This window comes from Nerophis ophidion, linkage group LG07 (genome assembly GCF_033978795.1).
Source record: "Nerophis ophidion isolate RoL-2023_Sa linkage group LG07, RoL_Noph_v1.0, whole genome shotgun sequence".
NCBI lineage: Eukaryota > Metazoa > Chordata > Actinopteri > Syngnathiformes > Syngnathidae > Nerophis > Nerophis ophidion.
In genome coordinates this window covers 70,163,460-70,182,067 of record NC_084617.1, presented here as the reverse complement: position 1 = coordinate 70,182,067, position 18,608 = coordinate 70,163,460, and the positions used below count along the sequence as shown (strand labels likewise).

Below are 18,608 nucleotides of genomic sequence, written 5' to 3'. Positions count from 1 at the left end.
AAAGGTTTCACATAGATTGTTAGACGCTAAGTGTTCATTTAGCTGCTCTGCAACAATTTTTTCGTGGATTTTCGAAATAAAGGGAAGGTGAGATACCGGTCGGTAGTTTACCATGAGGTCAGGATCGAGGTTAGGTCTTTTAAGGAGAGGATGAATAACCGCTTTTTTGAATGCCAGGGGAACAGTGCCCGAAGAAAGTGATAAGTTTATAATATTTAGCACTGATGGACCTAATAATACAAAGAGCTCCTTGATAAGTTTCCCAGGAAGTGGGTCAAGTAAACATGTTGTTTGTTTTATTCCATTTACACGTTGTAACAATTCTTCTAATGTTATTTCATCGAAACGAGAGAAACTATTTTGGATATTTGCAGTATCCGCCGTATATACAATCGTATCTGTCGTTAATATAATATAGTAGGTGTGTGAATGATCAACAATCAATATTATCGGCAGAAATAGAGGGCCCCAAAATCAAATTTTGCTTAGGGCCCCATGGAGGCTTGGACCGGCACTGCCTCCTGTTATAAATATTTCTGCGGACTCTCGCTCGCCGTGTCAACAACATGCACGCATGCGCACTGCCGTAGCCAGCAGCTGAACGTTGTGTCAAAACACAGAGGGAAAGACAATCTGGGCCACCTCAGAGTATTTGTAAAGCGTTTTTTCCCCCCCCAATAGCGTATACATACCATGACCGAACAATCAGCGTTACTTCTTCGAAAACAACTAGCAGGTAAAACGCACGTCAGTACGCGGGTGAAAAAATGAGTGAATGCAAAGTTTACGTAGCTTCCAGCTAACGTTAGCGTCTTAGCTATAGGCGATGCTATCATGTTGACGCGATACAATTAGGGCCATTAAGTAGAAAAATGACTTTATAGCGATGACTGCGGTTATCCCATCTCCCGTGAGAATAGTAATAATAGTTTTTTTTTCTTAAAATCACAATATGATGCTAGAGTGCACTTGCTAACGGGCTAGCAAGTTGGCATCCAGTTAGCTGACGGAACAAAGGAATTATCAGTGCATGGACTCATCTTCTGCAATCAACTCATGCTTCTTGCATGACAGTTGCTCTATTGTAGATTCAAAATTAAAAAAATATATGTTTGAAGTTAGGGTTTGGCGATATGGCCTTTTATTAATATCGATATTTTTAGGCCATATCGCGATACACGATATATATCGCGATATTTTGGCTTATTTAAATATTTTTCCCTCTCTCCATGAAAGTTTAAAATGAGCATGTATTAATGTAGTATGAACAAGAACGTTTTAATGTATCCATCTTCTTCCGCTTATCCGAGGTCGGGTCGCGGGGGCAGCAGCCTAAGCAGGGAAGCCCAGACTTCCCTCTCCCCAGCCACTTCGTCTAGCCCTTCCCGGGGGATCCCGAGGCGTTCCCAGGCCATAGTCTTCCCAACGTGTCCTGGGTCTTCCCCGTGGCCTCCTACCAGTTGGACGTGCCCTAAACACCTCCCTCGGGAGGCGTTCGGGTGGCATCCTGACCAGATGCCCGAACCACCTCATCTGGCTCCTCTCGATGTGGAGGAGCAGCGGCTTTACTTTGAGTTCCTCCTGGGATGACAGCGCTTCTCACCCTATCTCTAAGGGAGAACCCCGCCACACGGCGGAGGAAACTCATTTCGGCCGCTTGTACCCGTGATGTTATCCTTTCGGTCATGACCCAAAGCTCATGACCATAGGTGAGGATGGGAACGTAGATCGACCGGTAAATTGAGAGCTTTGCCTTCCGGCTCAGCTCCTTCTTCACCACAACGGATCGGTACAACGTCCGCATTACTGAAAACGCCGCACCTGTCGATCTCACGATCCACTCTTCCCCCACTCGTGAACAAGACTCCTAGGTACTTGAACTCCTCCACTTGGGGCAGGGTCTCCTCCCCAACCCGGAGATGGCACTCCACCCTTTTCCGGGCGACATATAGAATCATCATAGTGCTGTGATTATATGCATCAAGTGTTAATTCAAGGCTAAGGCAAAATACCAAGATATATATTGTGTATCGAGATATGGCCTAAAAATATTGAGATATTAAAAAAAGGCCATATCGCCCAGCCCTAGTTTCAAGCACTTTTCATTCTCTAGCTGGCGATTTTCAAATGATGGTACAAATTAGTAGTGCTGCTACTTTTTGTAGCACAGCTTTTGCCGCATACTTGACATATTAGAGTTGTCTGTTCTACATCTTCCCGCTTGAAGCCAAACTACCGGCAGACGATAGACCCTCTGCTGTTTTTCTTGGGAATTAATTCTTCTTCTTCCATTTGTTACTTGTATTGCCACTCGCACCACTCCGCTTGCACCTGCCACAGAAGTTTGTTGCCACAGTTTTTACCTATGGTACATTCCTCTCTGCTCTGTGATGGCGTATGACGTTGCATGCGCGACAGTATGTGACGATTGTAAGAAGGTGCGCTTGTTTTATCTCTCTGTGAGAAGGAGATACAAGAAAGAGTGAGAAACGCCTGTAGTATGATGCCCGCAGCTAAAAACAACTGTGTGAGAACGTGTACTCGAATACTCACGATAAGTCATTTTCTATACCGCACAGAGACTAACCCGCAATATATCGAGTACAATCAATATATCGCCCAGCCCTTTGTGGAGTAATAAAAATACAAATACCCTAATCGAGTATATTGAATGTTACTCGTTGAGTTTGGCTGGACGTGGACAAACGTACATTGTTGCTATTGACTTCTTAGTGGTAAAACTAATTGTACTGTGATGATCAATTTTTGCTAGTATTAGGCTGTGTTTTGGCTTTAGTATCTGATGGGTTATAAGAAGGAGTGTAACGGTACGTGTATTTGTATTGAACCGTTTCAGTACGGGGGTTTCGGTTCGGCACGCGGGCGTACCGAACGAGTTTGGAAGCAGAAGTCTTCACAAGCTGCTCTGCTTTCTGCCTCTGTCTGAGCAGTGAGCACCCAGCATTGTCCCACCCACACAACCATCTGATTGGTTACATAAAAAGCCAATCAGCAGTGCGTATTCAGAGCAATGTAAAAGCCAATCAGCAGGGCGTATTTAAAGCGATGTAACAGCCAATCAGCAGTGCGTATTCAGAACGCATGTCAATGTTTTAGCGTCGAGCAGAGATATTCGTTTAGCAGGGGAGCAGCGGACTCTCCCCAAATTATTCTAAACAGTTCCCAGTCACAACTTTTACAAACATCACTATGAGCCCGTTGACCTTCTGGAAACTTTAACTGCAGCTCAGCTAGCTCTCAGTATAGGCTTGAGGTGAAGGCTAATTAGCTTTTAGCGTAACGTTAGCTCATTTTGCTGTGTTTGTGTGCGTGTGTGTGTGCGTGTGTGTTGTTTTAGGGGCAGCTAAGCCCTGTCCGTCTGTTATTTCATTGAACTCCATTGTGTTTAGGGATGAATAGTCTCTCCTGTTGCAATTGTACTATTTTTTAGCTATAGTTACATGAATCATTAGTAATGTAGCAGCCCAGTTTTGAATAGCAGGGTCCCTGCTATCACATGTTGATAAAAAGACAACATTTACATAATAAAAGTCAACTACAGGCTTCCCAAATGCTGTACTAAATTAAGCATGATGAGTTGACAAACAGTTTCAATGAAAACTGTTTAATGTTGCACTTTTTATATGTAGAAGAAAGTTTTTTTCATTTTATTTAATCAAAGCAACAACTTGAGGCAGTTTAATATGGATTAACGTGGGCAAAATTATTATAGTGTTCCCAATGTTAAAAGGATAAAGCCATTGTTTACAAATTTGGTAAATAAATAACCCAAAAAATGTATATTTTGTTTTCTTACTGTACCGAAAATGGACCGAACCGTGACCCTTAAACTGAGGTATGTACCGAACCAAAATTTTTGTGTACCGTTAAACCCTTAGTTCTAAGTGATATATGACACTCAAGGACAAGAGCATTGATATATAAGAAAGCTAGAAATACTTGACATTAATTGACACAGTTTTCTGTTGGGTTACTATTTCCCATCACATCACTAGGCTCGACAGAAAGAGAGCGTGGGAGTTATTTCCAATACTGCTGTGGATGTAGGCTGCAGTTTATCAAGACTAAGTGAATTTATCCTTGTTTTCACAATTGTAAAATAAATATTGTTACCTCTAAAGCTCTGCACCATTAACTTTTGCAGGCATTATTAAATGGGATTACTTGTTACGTATGTGCGAGTTTCTACTCGTGCGCCCTGTGACGGTCGAAGAATGACGGCCAGACTTGTGCGGTCGCCGATCAGGTGCAAGGTTCTGCACATGCCCTTTGTGAGGAGTGAGTCAAGTGAATCGCGTCACTCGCGGGCAAGACTGATTGATTGAAACTTTTATTAGTAGATTGCACAGAACTGTACATATTCCGTACAATTGACCAATAAATGGTGGCACCCGAATACGTTTTTCAACTTGTTTAAGTCGGGGTCCACGTTAATCAATTCATGGTAAAATCATAGGTACTTGAGTCGGTAAAAATAATCATGTTCACCATCATACTGTATAGTGGAACCTGCTTATGTCAACATAAGTAGTTGTCCACATTTAAATCAAAACCGAAACTAGTCATGCTTGCACATTTGCTTGTGACTTTGGCCAGAGACACAAGGAGAATGTGAGATAGTAAAATATTTTTGTACCTACATTTTGTTGACATTGTTTTTTCCATTTGTGGTTATTTTTATTTTTATTCTTCTCTTTTAACCTATTTTACACTCTTATCCAACAAAAAGCTGCGGTAATGTTGTATATTTTGAGTACATTGACAATAAAACTTTCATAGATGCTGTGCAAATCTTTCCTTAGGTGGCTAACAATTTAAATAGAAAGATTTTGGGCATTTTGTTAGTTGATGTAGTCTAATCCAGTGTATTTCAACCTTTTTTGAGCCAAGGCACATTTTTTTCATTAAAAAAAAAATACACAGGCACACCACCAGCAGAAAAGGTTAAAAAATGAAACTCCACCAGGTTGCCATTCCTTATTTTGAGTTTATTGTTGTTTCCTGTGTGTCATGCTTTAGTTCCTGTCTTGTGCTGTTATTTTTGGGGACATTTCCTGTTTTGTTGGTGTTCTCCTGTAAATGGTAAATGGGTTGTACTTGTACAGCGCTTTTTTACCCCTTTTTAAAGGAGCCCAAAGCGCTTTGACAGTATTTCCACATTCGCCCATTCATACACACATTCACACACTGACGGCGGGAGCTGCCATGCAAGATCCATCAGGAGCAAGGGTGAAGTGTCTTGCCCAAGGACACAACGGACATGACTAGGATGGTAGAAGGTGGGGATTGAACCAGTAACCCTCAGATTGCTGGCACAGCCAGTCTACCAACTTTGCCACGCCGACCCCAGTAGCAGCTTCACACCTTCCTTTGAGTGTTATTGCCCGCACCTGCTTTGTTTTCGCAATCAAAACTATTTAAGTTGTGCGTAGGCCATCCTTCTTTGTGGGGACATTGTTGATTGTCATGTCAAGTACGGATGTACTTTGTGGACGCCGTCTTTGATCCACACGCTGCAAGTTTTTGCTGTCGTCCAGCATTCTGTTTTTTGTTGACTTTGTAGCCACTTCATTTTTATTTTGTTTTACATAGCCATCCCTATGCTTCAGTGCCTTTTCCTCACAAGACTTGCCTTTTTGTTAATTTTTGGTTTAAGCACTACATACCTTTTTACCTGCACGCTGTCTTCCACTGTGCTCTGCATATTGGGATCACGACAAACCATCCTTGACGCGTTCCGACAACGCAATAAACTACCTGCTGCCACCTACTGATATGGAGTATTACAAGATTACCCTGCCCAGCTCTAGACAGCACAGCCACTAGACAATGGCACATTATTATGATTATAGATTCGCAAAAAATGTTTCTTGGACCAATTAGGGGAGGTTGCACAGTTTCCCGCGGCACTTTTAATACTTCTATGCTTTAACAGGAAGATACTTTGCTACTTAACTAAGCAGAATAGTAGTTATGTTGCTGTTATTGCACACTGCTTAGGAAAAATTAGAAGTTAACAATATCGCATGTCAACATTAACGGTGTGGTTTGTCATAGAAACGACGCCTTTGGGCAATCAGTCCATTTTAAGTATGCCATTTTCTAGTTTTAAAAAAAGAAGAACAAAAGTGTTCAACTTCCAGGCCTACTGTGTTGATTTCATACATCCCATTGTAATTTGATAATATGCCAAAGATACTCTGGCTCTGAAAGCTCATTTAAGTTTGTACTGTTTATTTTCCCTGTCATACATCTCTTTTGTTGTGTGTGAAAGGGCAGTTTTTTTAAATATGTGCGACTAAAATGTTTAAAATATCCATTTTATTCTTTTACAGAGCTCAACAAGAACCCTGTGGAGGGCTTTTCAGCAGGTCTGATAGATGATGACAACATATATAAATGGGAAGTTGTGATCATTGGTCCCCAGGATACTCTTTTGTAAGTCTGCATTTATTTGGACCCACTTTTTTCCGTTCAAATGATAAATGTGTGTTTTTTCTCTAATATTTTCAAACTTTGTCCTGTATTTCTTTTACAGTGAAGGAGGATTTTTTAAAGCATATTTAACCTTTCCATATGATTATCCTCTACGACCTCCAAAGATGAAGTTCATAACTGAAATCTGGCATCCAAATGGTAAACACAAAGAACTCACATACATTGGGTTTGGGACATACACTTGGTTTGGCTGATTTGGGGACATTTTTCAAGCCCAAGTTTTTTGTTACCCTAAGCAATGGCATTATGAAATGGGGGAAGATGACACAATAAACCCCTTTTTGGTTCACTTTTTTAGTGGTAAGTGAAAATTTGTGCCATATGAATGCTAAAGTAAAGACCCGCATTTCCATTTGTCTGACAGGAATTTGAAATAGTCGCAATTATTTCATTGGTTTACCTTTTTGTAGCGACATCGGAACCAGAATATGGGGAAAGTTCTGGACGAGTTGACTGACGTTGACATAAGCAGTGGAGTTGCATTTATTTAGTTGCTTTGATAGAATTCTGGTTGATTTAGCCATGCTTTTATTTTGAAACTTATTTTGCACTAAATATGAAGTCTCTGTGCACACATGTTAAGGCTGTGTAAATTCACAGTAGGGTTAGGTGATTTTTATCGATTTTGCTCTATATATCGATTTGTTTCCTGAGAAAGTATCGATTTTTCAGTTGCTAGTATTGCCCTAGTGTGTGAATGTGAGTGTGAATGCTGTCTGTCTATCTGTGTTGGCCCTGCGATGAGGTGGCGACTTGTCCAGGGTGTACCCTGCCTTCCGCCCGATTGTAGCTGAGATAGGCGCCAGCGCCCCCCGCGACCCCGAAAAGGAATAAGCGGTAGAAAATGGATGGATGGATGGATAGTATTGCAACATTAATTCCCATTCACCTCCAATCTGAAGCACAGTAGGTGTGAGTCAGAAGGGGCTGTGAACAATGTTTCAACACACTCGTAAAACAGTAATAATGTTACTGTCAAAAAGTCTGAAACAATTGGAGTTACAATGCCAATGTAAAATGTTGATGCTACTGCTGTTGCTATTAGAATGGATCATTTCATCGTTGGCGGTAACTTATAAAAACTGAAAAGGGCTGAACAAAAATGGCACCGAAAAGGAAATCATGTACTGCAGATTACAAGCTGGACGTAGTGAAATATGCAGCAGAAAACGACAAGAGGAAGCGGCGCATACCTTTGGAGTTGGCAGAGTTGTTTAGAAGCGACATCGAGGAAGAAGATTTCATGGGATTTATCGATTAGGAGTGACAGATTGTTTGGTAAACATATAGCATGTTTTATATGTTATAGTTATTTGAATGACTCTTACCATAATATGTTATGTTAACATACCAGGCACCTTCTCACTTGGTTATTTATGCCTCATATAACGTACACTTATTCAGCCTGTTGTTCACTATTCTTTATTTATTTTAAATTGCCTTTTAAATGTCTATTCTTCCTGTTGGATTTTATCAAATAAATTTCCCCCAAAAATGCGACTTATACTCCAATGCGACTTATGTATGTTTTTTCCCTTCTTTATTATGCATTTTTGGCCGCTGCGAAGTACACTCCGGAGCGATTTATAATCCGAAAAATACGGTACATTCGTACGGAATAGAGGCACGCGCATTAGCTTTTTAGTGCTCAGTTAACTTTAGCAATTAAGCAAAGTTTAGCTACAAATGTTCTCTCTCGTTGAATGTATAGCTCAGGTGTCCCCAACATTTTGACTCAGGAGCAAGGGCTTTATATATTTATTTTGTTGTTGTCTTGTCCCCACAAAATCCCCCTCTGTCTTCTTCTTTTTTTTTTCTTTCTACCTCTCTCTGCACTGGTCCGGCTGCGCAAAATCCTAAATATATTAAAAGATTTAATAATGTCAAATACAAATACTTCTCGTTTGTAAAGTAAATATATACAGCAAATATGGGCATCAACAGTAGGATTTGCCTGAGCGGTCAAACAGGACCGATTAAAAAAAAAAATGTAATTTTTTTTTTTTTACCATGCCACGCTTGGGACGCTGGTGGGCCGAATCAGGCCCGCAGGCTGTGGTTTGGACACACCTGGTGTAACCGATTGTAACGACAACTCGACTACAAGTTGTACATTACTTCTCTGAACTGCTTTAGTGTTCGTGCACACGCTTTCTGAATTTTGAGTGGGACAAGACAAGGTCAGACAAAATTCCTTGGGCGGACGAGAAATTAAATTACCGGTAAATACAATTAGTAATTGTCAAAAATATAAACACTTTAAAAAAGTGATCTGTTAGACAACTAATGGTGAAATAAACTAGCTGTTGGTGTTTTTATGTTTTTGATTTAAAAATGTTTTACTTTGAGCAAGTTGCCAACAGCCCCTTTAGGGCGCTCGTTTTGGTGGAGGAATAGGACACACTAGGGACTTGATTAATTGATCAATTGGGGCATTATAACTCGGTTGGTAGAGTGGCTGTGCCAGCAACTTGAGGGTTCCAGGTTCGATCCCAGCTTCCGCCATCCCAGTCACTGCCGTTGTGTCCTTGGGCAAGACACTTTACCCACCTGCTCCCAGTGCCACCCACACTGGTTTAAATGTAACTTAGATATTTGGTTTCACTATGTAAAAGCGCTTTGAGTCACTAGAGAAAAGCTATATATAAATATAATTCACTTCACAGCAAAATAGATGGGTCATTGACATAAGCGGCTTCCACTGTATAAAAATTAACAAACCTTAGCCTGGTTTATATTAGAGGAAAAACACATCAGAAGTCATCCAAAGACCGCTGTTTTAGGTGTTTTATGTTCCATGTGGCTTTTGAATAGATAACTTGTTATCCGGGTTAACGTGTTGATATTTTCTCCCAAACAGTTGCAAAAAATGGAGACGTGTGCATCTCAATCCTGCATGAACCCGGAGAGGATAAGTTTGGCTACGAAAAGCCCGAGGAGCGCTGGCTGCCTATCCATACCGTCGAGACAATCATGATTAGTGTCATCTCCATGTTGGCGGACCCCAACAGCGATTCCCCAGCAAACGTGGATGCTGCGGTGAGTTAAAGCTACATATACCCTACAAATCGTGTTTTTATCATCTGTCTTTTAGCAAAGGTAAAACCTTTTTTTATCATTTAACCTTTTTGAACAAGTCGTGCATGCTTTTATTTCAAGTGGCCTGGACTACTGCAATGCACTTTATGCTTGCATTAGCCAAAAAGCTCTCTCCGGGTTGCAGTCGGTCCAGAACGCGGCAGCAGGACTTTTAACAGGGACCAGGAAACGCCAGCATATAACCCCAATCCTTGAGAGTTTGCACTGGCTCCCTGTTCAGTTTAGAATTTATTTTAAAACCTTGCTGTTTGTTTTTAAAGCTTTACATGGACTGGCACCTCATCATATCTTTGACCTCATCCAAACTTACAATTCTGCGCTCGCTCTGAGGTCCGAGAGCCAGCTCCAGCTCATGGTGCCCAAGACCAGACTTAAAACTAGGGGAGACAGGGAATTCTCTGTGGTCGGCCCTAAGCTCTGGAACACTCTGCCCCTCCATATTCGAACTGTTCCCACAGTGGAGTGTTTTAAGTCTCATCTTAAGACCCATTTTTATTCTCTGGCTTTTAACACTACGTGAGTTGTGTGATCCTCTGTTGTCCTGTGTTTTTAAAATTTTGATTTCTATTTACTGTTTTAATTGGTTTAACCCTTTAAAATCGTTTTTAATCATATTTATTTTATATTGTTTTTTTATGTATTTATTTTTTTGTTTTTATTCAGTCATTGGTGGAGCTCAGGATAGTATTTGAATATTGTTTTTAATATTGTTGTGAAGCACTTTGGAAACATTCTGTTGTTTAAATGTGCTACATAAATAAAGTGGATTGGATTGGATTGATCATCCTAATTTTACCCTTTTATCTCTTTTCACTCCTGTGATGTTGACAATGGATGTCATTTAAAAAAATCGGATGTGTTCCAACCATTCACATTAATGGACAATTTGATGTCCAGTTAACCTAATGTAGGCCTACATATTTTTGGATTGAGCCCTCAGGGAATGTTGACCAGTGCATGATTTTCAAGGCTGTAGCTCCCCCATTTACATTCTTTAATGAATGAATAAATAAATCCTTTTTTCTCCGACAGAAAGAATGGAGGGAGGACCCCAATGGTGAATTCAAGAGGAAAGTGGCGCGTTGTGTAAGAAAAAGTCAAGAGATGGCTTTTGACTAGACTGACTTGACTATTCCAGGGTGAGTATAGGCTCTTACTGCATGTAACAATATTCCCCGTATTTTATACAGCCTTTATTTGTTGTGGCCTGCCACGCATACATCTGGACAGCCACAAATTAATTAGGGGCTACTTCTTGTCCTCACTCATAACCATATTGCAAATGTCGCTTGTCATTCCAACTCCAGGCAGTAGATGACATCATGGCTCTGTTTTAACACACCTAATATGTCCTGGTCTGCCAGTGCTGCCTACTTTTGCACTATTTTGGATTTACCAGCGCGGTTCCTCCAGATCATGTATACACATTGTATTCCCAGAAATCTGATTAGGTAACACAATTTCTTACTGCCGTTATCCATGTAGCAGTGATAATGGTTAACTGTCTGGATTCACAGTTGATACAATTTGGAATACCAATTTCAGAACCAAGACTGAACCCCAACACAGACTTGTTAACAATCTAGCAAATTAAAAAATTTGATACCTGGAGGAAATGATCAGGACCCTTTTGTATTTTAGCATTAATTGTGGCTGTTGCACCAATGCCAAATATCATGGATCTAAAAATTGGTGGCACATACAAGTGATAGGAGAGGAATAGTCTATTTCACGGAGGCACTAAATCTATGTTCACGCTGCAGGACAATTGCAAAATATTTTTTACCCGGATTTTGTATCGGATTTTTATTTCAAGGCCTACTGAAACCAACTACTACCAACCACGCAGTCTGATAGTTTATGTATCCATCTACCGCTTATTCCCTTTTGGGGTCGCGGGGGCGCTGGCGCCTATCTCAGCTACAATCGGGCGGAAGGCGGGGTACACCCTGGACAAGTCGCCACCTCATCGCAGGGCCAACACAGATAGACAGACAACATTCACACTCACATTCACACACTAGGGCCAATTTAGTGTTGCCAATCAACCTATCCCCAGGTGCATGTCTTTGTAGGTGGGAGGAAGCCGGAGTACCCGGAGGGAACCCACGCATTCACGGGGAGAACATGCAAACTCCACACAGAAAGATCCCGAGCCTGGATTTGAACCCAGGACTGCAGGAACTTCGTATTGTGAGGCAGACGCACTAACCCCTCTGCCACCGTGAAGCCCTATAGTTTATATATCAATGATGAAATCTTAACATTGCAACACATGCCAATACGACCGGTTTAGTTTACTAAATTGCAATTTTAAATTTTGCGCGGAAGTATCATGCTAAAACGTTGCGGTATGATGACGCGTGCGCGTGACGTTACGCATTGTAGAGGACATCTTGTTCCAGCACCGTTCCCAGCTATAATTCGTCTGTTTTCATGGCATAATTCCACAGTATTATGGACATCTGTGTTGCTGAATCTTTTGCAATTTGTTCAATGAATAATGGAGACGTCAAAGAAGAAAGCTGTAGGTGGGAAGCGGTGTATTGCGGCCGCCTTAAGCAACACAAACACAGCCGGTGTTTCATTGTTTACATTCCCGAAAGATGACGGTGAAGCTTTACTATGGAACAGAGCGGTCAAGCGAACACGGTTGGATTGGACCACACACACAAAGTACAGTGTATTATGCAGCGATCATTTCGAAAGATCGTGTTTCGAAGAGGGTCCCTTGCGAAGGGCAGAAATGGGCATTACCACCACCCGTCGACTGGTGCTGAAGAAAGGTGCGTGGCCGACCTTCAGGTTGTACAGGTACGACCATATAATCTCACTAAACCACTAGTAACACAATAAGCAGATATGGGATTTTCCAGAATTATCCTAGTAAATTTGTCTGATAACATCTGAATTGCTCCCACTGTACAGTCTTTTTTTTTTCTAGTCCTTCAACTCTCACTTTCCTCATCCACGAATCTTTCATCCTCGCTCAAATTAATGGGGAAATCGTCGCTCTCTCAGTCCGAATCGCTCTCGGTGCTGGTGGCCATGATTGTAAACAATGTGAGGAGCTCCACAACCCGTGACGTCACACGCATATCGTCTGCTCCGTCCGGTACAGGCAAGGCTTTTTTGTCAGCACCAAAAGCTGCGAACGGTATCGTCGATGTTCTCTACTAAATCCTTTCAGCAAAAATATGGCAATATCGCGAAATGATCAAGTATGACATAGAATGGACCTGCTATCCCTGTTTAAATAAGAAAATCTCATTTCAGTAGGCCTTCCATGTCAATGTGAACAATACAATTTCCAATCCGACGCAAGCCTTTTTCGTATGTTTATATAAATTCGATATGTAGCCGATGAAGCTGCACTCTGAAGGATCGCGTCACATCGGTGTCATCAAAAAGTGGAAAAATGTCATAATTTTTTACCAAAGTTGACAGTCGCAAAAATATGTAGTACACAAATAAACATAAAAAATGGGAGGAAATAATGCACATGTGGCGTGGCTCAGTGGGTAGAGCAACCTTGCCAGCCATAGACATCTTATAAAAGTAGACGCAGCATTGGCTGCTGTGACGCGAGATATTCGTCCGCCATCTTAAAGTGGTGATGAGGAGCAGCCTAAACTGACAGTTGACAGGTAGAAAACAAAGATGTGTTTTCTACCTGGTGTTAAGCGTTTTCCTGCTCAAATGTGCGGACGGTTGAAGATAGGAATCGGGGGAATACTTTTCACAAGTAAGATTTAATATTAATGTACTATTGGTTGTATTTTGTGAAAAGAATATTACCACAGAGTTGAGAAGGAGCAAAGATCTTTAATAGTACTGGAATCGTAGCCGCCACTGATTATATGATGCATTCTCATTTTAGGCAAAGTATAAGACGATACTTTCTTAACAGTATAATTGTAACCAGGAATAAGTCTTTAAATAACAATATTCAAATACTAACATTGTTGGGTAAAACAGAATTTGGTTTTATTCTGAATCCAGTAAAACAGATTGTTGGTTTTAGCTGATAAAAAAGACTTTCAGGTGTTTGTATATGTTTAAGTATTAGACAGACGCTTTTATCCAAAGCGACATACATAAAAAATACATATAAAACAATCACTATGAACATTATCATTTAAGGGAAGAATGTAATACAAAATATTAATACAAAGTGTCAAGATAGAATAAACTCTCTGCTGCTGCAGCAACAGAGATACAGTCTATAGGTCCCTAAGATATACATTATATATAGATATCTAATGTATTCATACATTGTTTATGTGGGATATACGCATGTATATATAACCTAATCATATTGTTTCTTCAACTTTAAAATAGCTGACCGTTTTTTCCCCCTTTCTCTGGGATTATATTCCCAGTTTTGATCTCGGACGTCTGGTCACTTATAGCATATAAGAATATTCTACTACTGTTAAGCAAACTATGAATAATAAAACACACCAAAACATGTGTCCTTTATTATAGCTACATGTATGACAAAAAAACGCGTGAAAATCAGTGGTATTCAGTGAGGTAAGATTGATTAAATGCGCTGACAGTTCATTGATCTTGAAAAAATGAATTGCACCGAGTGGAGCGGATCACCACTCCAAGATGGCGGCCCCGCCTCTCGTCAGCACCAGTAGGGAGTAGCGGTCGATGCTGCGTCTACTTATAATATGTCTATGGTGCCAGCTACTTGAGAGTTCCAGGTTCAATTGCTGCTTTCGCCATCCTAGTCACTGTCAATGTGTCCTCGGGCATGACACTTTACCTGCCTCCTCTCAGTGCCACCCACACTATTTTAAATGTACCTTAAAGATGTGTAAAGCGCTTTGAATTTCTTGAGTAAGGCGCTACATACCGTAAATATAATTCACTTTACAAACTGCAAGAGACAAATATTTTGCAGTCAAAATTATTTGGTTAAGAAAAAATTTGGGTTCCGACTACACAATAAAATTGCATCAAACAACATTTCAACATTTTCAAATGAAGCCTAAACCCTGCTGTGTGAACGTAGCCAAAGTGCCAATGTGACTTAGTTTGCAGTAGGTGGGATTGTGTACACCACATTTGTGCATTGCTGCTTTAAGACTCATGTGCAATCTTTCCTCAGGATATGTTGGTAATGAATCCTCTTTTTTTTTCCAGTTTAAGGAAATGCCTCCGGAGGGAAACGCTCAGGCTTCTACGCCCCTTGTTTTGCAAGCCAAAAGGAATTGGTTGGCTTCAACCCCTTTCAGTGAGCGGTTGTCATTTTTCGCAAGACGAGCCAATTTGAGAACACTACCAGCGAAATTTACTTACCTGGAATTGTATAATTTTATTTATTTTGGGGAAAAAAAATGATGTAAACTATGTCACTACTGTAAATTAACTTGCTTTTTTTATCTGCTGCTGAACAGTTTCTACTTTATACCAGGTTTCTTATGCAATTTAGTGGTCAAAAATGGGAGTCAATTGAAAACCTGTTCCATTCGCATCATCCTTTGTCATGTCTACTACATACATGTCAGCCCAGCATATACTGCATCTGTCAATAGATTCCTCATTAATTCACTGTTGCCTTTTTGGCTTCACTTCCGCAGATGGCTTTTTGTTCAAAAAGAGTCTATGAAGTTTTTGTGGCACTTACACAGGTCTTTTATTTATTTATTTATTGTTGTTTTTTTTTTCTTGGGAAAATAGCTACCTGCTAGAATTAGTTATCTACGCTAGACTTTGGAACAATGACTCTCAAATGTGCATGATCCCTCCAAGCCCTATGTCTTGCAGGTGTGAATGATAAAAATGACTCATTCTGCACTGCGAGAGTCTCTCCCTTAGTACATTGGCTTTCACCCGCATGGCTAACATTAACACTCGATTTGTAACAACGACTCAGGATTAAACTCCATTACTGTTGTAACTATCAGCCGATGGGATAGACTTGTGATATTCCTGACTCCAAACTTATGTCCTTTCTTTGTCAATGAAGTCTTTCAACTACGACAACCAAAAGGGGTCTGTGAAAAAAGTCTAAGCTGTGATTATTGTGCGCGTGCTGCTGTTGCATCTCATTTTACCTCAGTCTGGTTGTTGACGTCTCCATGCGGGGACTTTGGAATCAGACTAGTTGTTGATACATTGTATAAATGCTGGGGTTCAGATGCCGAGGACTTTGAGTTGATCAAAAAGTAAAGCTTATCAATCATTAGTGCTAACTTATATCAGTTAAAGTTGAGAATCTGGGCTGTAATTTACATATGATACTTGGGAAGGAAAATAGTATTTTCAATTGGATTGTTTTGTGGTGGTATGCAAAACGCTGTCACTCCCCCTCACTATAATTGGCTTGTTAATAATGAAGTGTATCCAACAGATCTGTGTTTTCCCAACTTTTTATGCAGCCAATATTCATATTTCACACACCACAAAACAATATTAATTGAATGGCAACGGGTGGATACACAGATTTGATCATGTACCTTCTGACATCTTGTGGAAAAGAATTAAATGTTCTGCCTGTCCCTGTATGTTGCTAGATTAGATAAACAAAGATACAATATTTGTAGTAAATATTTTTTTAGCCATTTAAGTGAAATTGGATCATTTCCTGATGATCTCTGGCAACAAATTAGTGGTTGGGACTGGGAATGACTGCTGTGGATGCAGACTGAGAACCCGAAACACGTTCAAGCATCTTTTGGCACATGCAATCAGGGATGAATGAGGTGCGTATGTGAAGCTTACCGTTACAATGTACATTCTGCCTGAATGTGCCGTATACTCTTAGATCGACTCGTGTAGACTTGGTAATTGCTGTCAACGTTTTTAAGTCGGAATCGTCGAACCTGCCATAACCCCCTCTGACCGGTGTTCACTGTATTTGCACAGATTCAGTGTGCGTTTTTGAAACGTCATCAAGCAATACGCTCTGAAAACGGTGTCCAGGTAATCCACCCCATAATGTCATCACTTGTTTGATTTTCCATTTTGTGTCAACGCAGTGTATATTGGACTTGATGCTAAATAAAGTGTGTAAAAAGTTCCTTGTACTTTGTGTTGCAAGTTTGTAGATACGCTGTAGTATCACATTTCCGGATTGGCTGAGCTCTGCCAACACAGGTGATGAAGGTTCTCACTATATTTCATGTGTCTTCCATACATGAATAGTATTAGCTGCAGTCTGAATTACAAAACCAGTGAAGTAGGCACGCTGTGTAAATAGTAAAAAAAAAAACAGGATACAATGATTTGCAAATCCTATTCAACCTATATTCAATTGAATAGACTGCAAAGACAAGATTTTTAACATTCAAATAGGTAAACTTTGTTATTTTTTTTCAAATAACAGCTCATTTGGAATTTGATGCCTGCAACATGTTTCAAAAAAGCTGGCACAAGTGGCAAAAAAGGTGAGGAATGCTCATCAAACACTTATTTGGAACATCCCACAGGTAAACAGGCTCATTGGGAACAGCTGGTTGCCATAAAATGCTCAGTCATTCACTAACAATGATGGGGCGAGGGTCACCACTTTGTGAGCAAATGCGTGAGCAAATTGTCCAACAGTTTTAAGAACATTTCTCAACGAGCTATTGCAAGGAATTTAGGGATTTCACCATTTACGGTCCGTAATATCATCAAAAGGTTCAGATAAGCTGGAGAAATCACTGCAGTTAAGCGGCAAGGCTGTGACCTTCGATTCCTCAGGCGGTACTGTATCAAAAAGTGACATCAGTGTGTATAGGATATCACCACATGGGCTCAAAAACACTTTAGAAAACCACTGTCAGTAACTACAGTTCGTTGCTACATCTGTAAGTGCAAGTTAAAACTAATATTCAAAGCGAAAGCCATTTATCATTCACCAACTAATTTCAGTTAGATTTTTGTAAGTAATATGTTACACTTTTCTTTTAGAAACACAACAAAACACACGCTCTTGCAGATAACACTCAGAATCCAACAAATGTCAGAACTCATTAAAGCAATAAATATTCTATCCATTTTCTACCGCTTGTCCCTTTTTGGGGTCGCGGCTGGGTGCTGGAGCCTATCTCAGTGGCAAAAGGTAAAAAAATATATACAATGAAAATGTAATAGGAATCGATTAATTCATCCATCCATTTCCTACCGCTTATTCCCTTTGGGGTCGCGGTGGGCTCTGGTGCCTATATAAGCTACAATCGGGCGGAAGGCGGGGTACACCCTGGACAAGTCGCCACCTCATCGCAGGGCCAACACAGATTGACGGACAAGATTCAAACTCACATTCACACACTAGGGCCAATTTAGTGTTGCCAATCAACCTATCCCCAGGTGCATGTCTTTGGAAGTGGGAGGAAGCCAGAGTACCCGGAGGGAACCCACGAAGTCACGAGGAAAACATGCAAACTCCACACAGAAAGATCCCGAGCCCGGGATTGAACCCTGGACTACTCGGGACGTTCGTATTGTGAGGCCGACGCACTAACCCCTCTTCCACCGTGAAGCCCAACTCATTTCAGTTACATTTTTAAAATTAATATTTTACCCTTTTCTTTCAGAAACACAACAAAACACTTGCACATCCAGATAAGACTCAGAATCCAACACATGTCAAAACTCATTACAACAATAAATATCCATTCCATCCATTTTCTACCGCTTGTCCCTTTTTGGGGTCGCGGCTGGGTGCTGAAGCCTATCTCAGTGCCATCCATCCTTCAATTTTCTACCGCTTATTCCCTTTGAGGTCGCTGGTGCCTATCTCAGCTACAATTGGGCGGAAGGCGGGGTACAACCTGGACAAGTCGCCACCTCATCGCAGCCTATCTCAGTGGCAAAAGGTAAAAAAATATATACTATAAAAATGTAATTGGAATTGATTAATTCAATTTAAAAATAAAAAAAAATAGATAAAATGTGTATCCAACCATCTATTTCTGCCGCGTGTTCCTCGGGATCGTATCGCTATTAATAAATGGCAAGACTCAAATGATGAGTCGGTATTTGGTTGC

The 18,608-nt window shown here is 40.6% G+C and overlaps 1 protein-coding gene across 2 annotated transcripts; it reads left to right on the top strand.

Moving 5' to 3' along the window:
• The first annotated feature begins 559 nt into the window (after positions 1-559).
• LOC133556758 (ubiquitin-conjugating enzyme E2 G1-like) lies at positions 560-16,654 on the top strand. Of its 2 annotated transcripts, none has more exons than XM_061907015.1 (6): positions 560-736; positions 6,357-6,459; positions 6,560-6,657; positions 9,380-9,558; positions 10,655-10,757; positions 14,776-16,654. In XM_061907015.1, the coding sequence occupies exons 1-5, from the start codon at positions 694-696 to the stop codon at positions 10,706-10,708; spliced, it is 477 nt and encodes a 158-aa protein (XP_061762999.1). In that variant the 5' UTR covers positions 560-693; the 3' UTR covers positions 10,709-10,757; positions 14,776-16,654. The 2 variants fall into 2 exon arrangements, with proteins under 2 accessions (XP_061762999.1, XP_061762997.1); XM_061907013.1 differs by having other exon boundaries at positions 562-736; positions 10,651-10,757.
• The last annotated feature ends 1,954 nt before the right edge of the window (positions 16,655-18,608 follow it).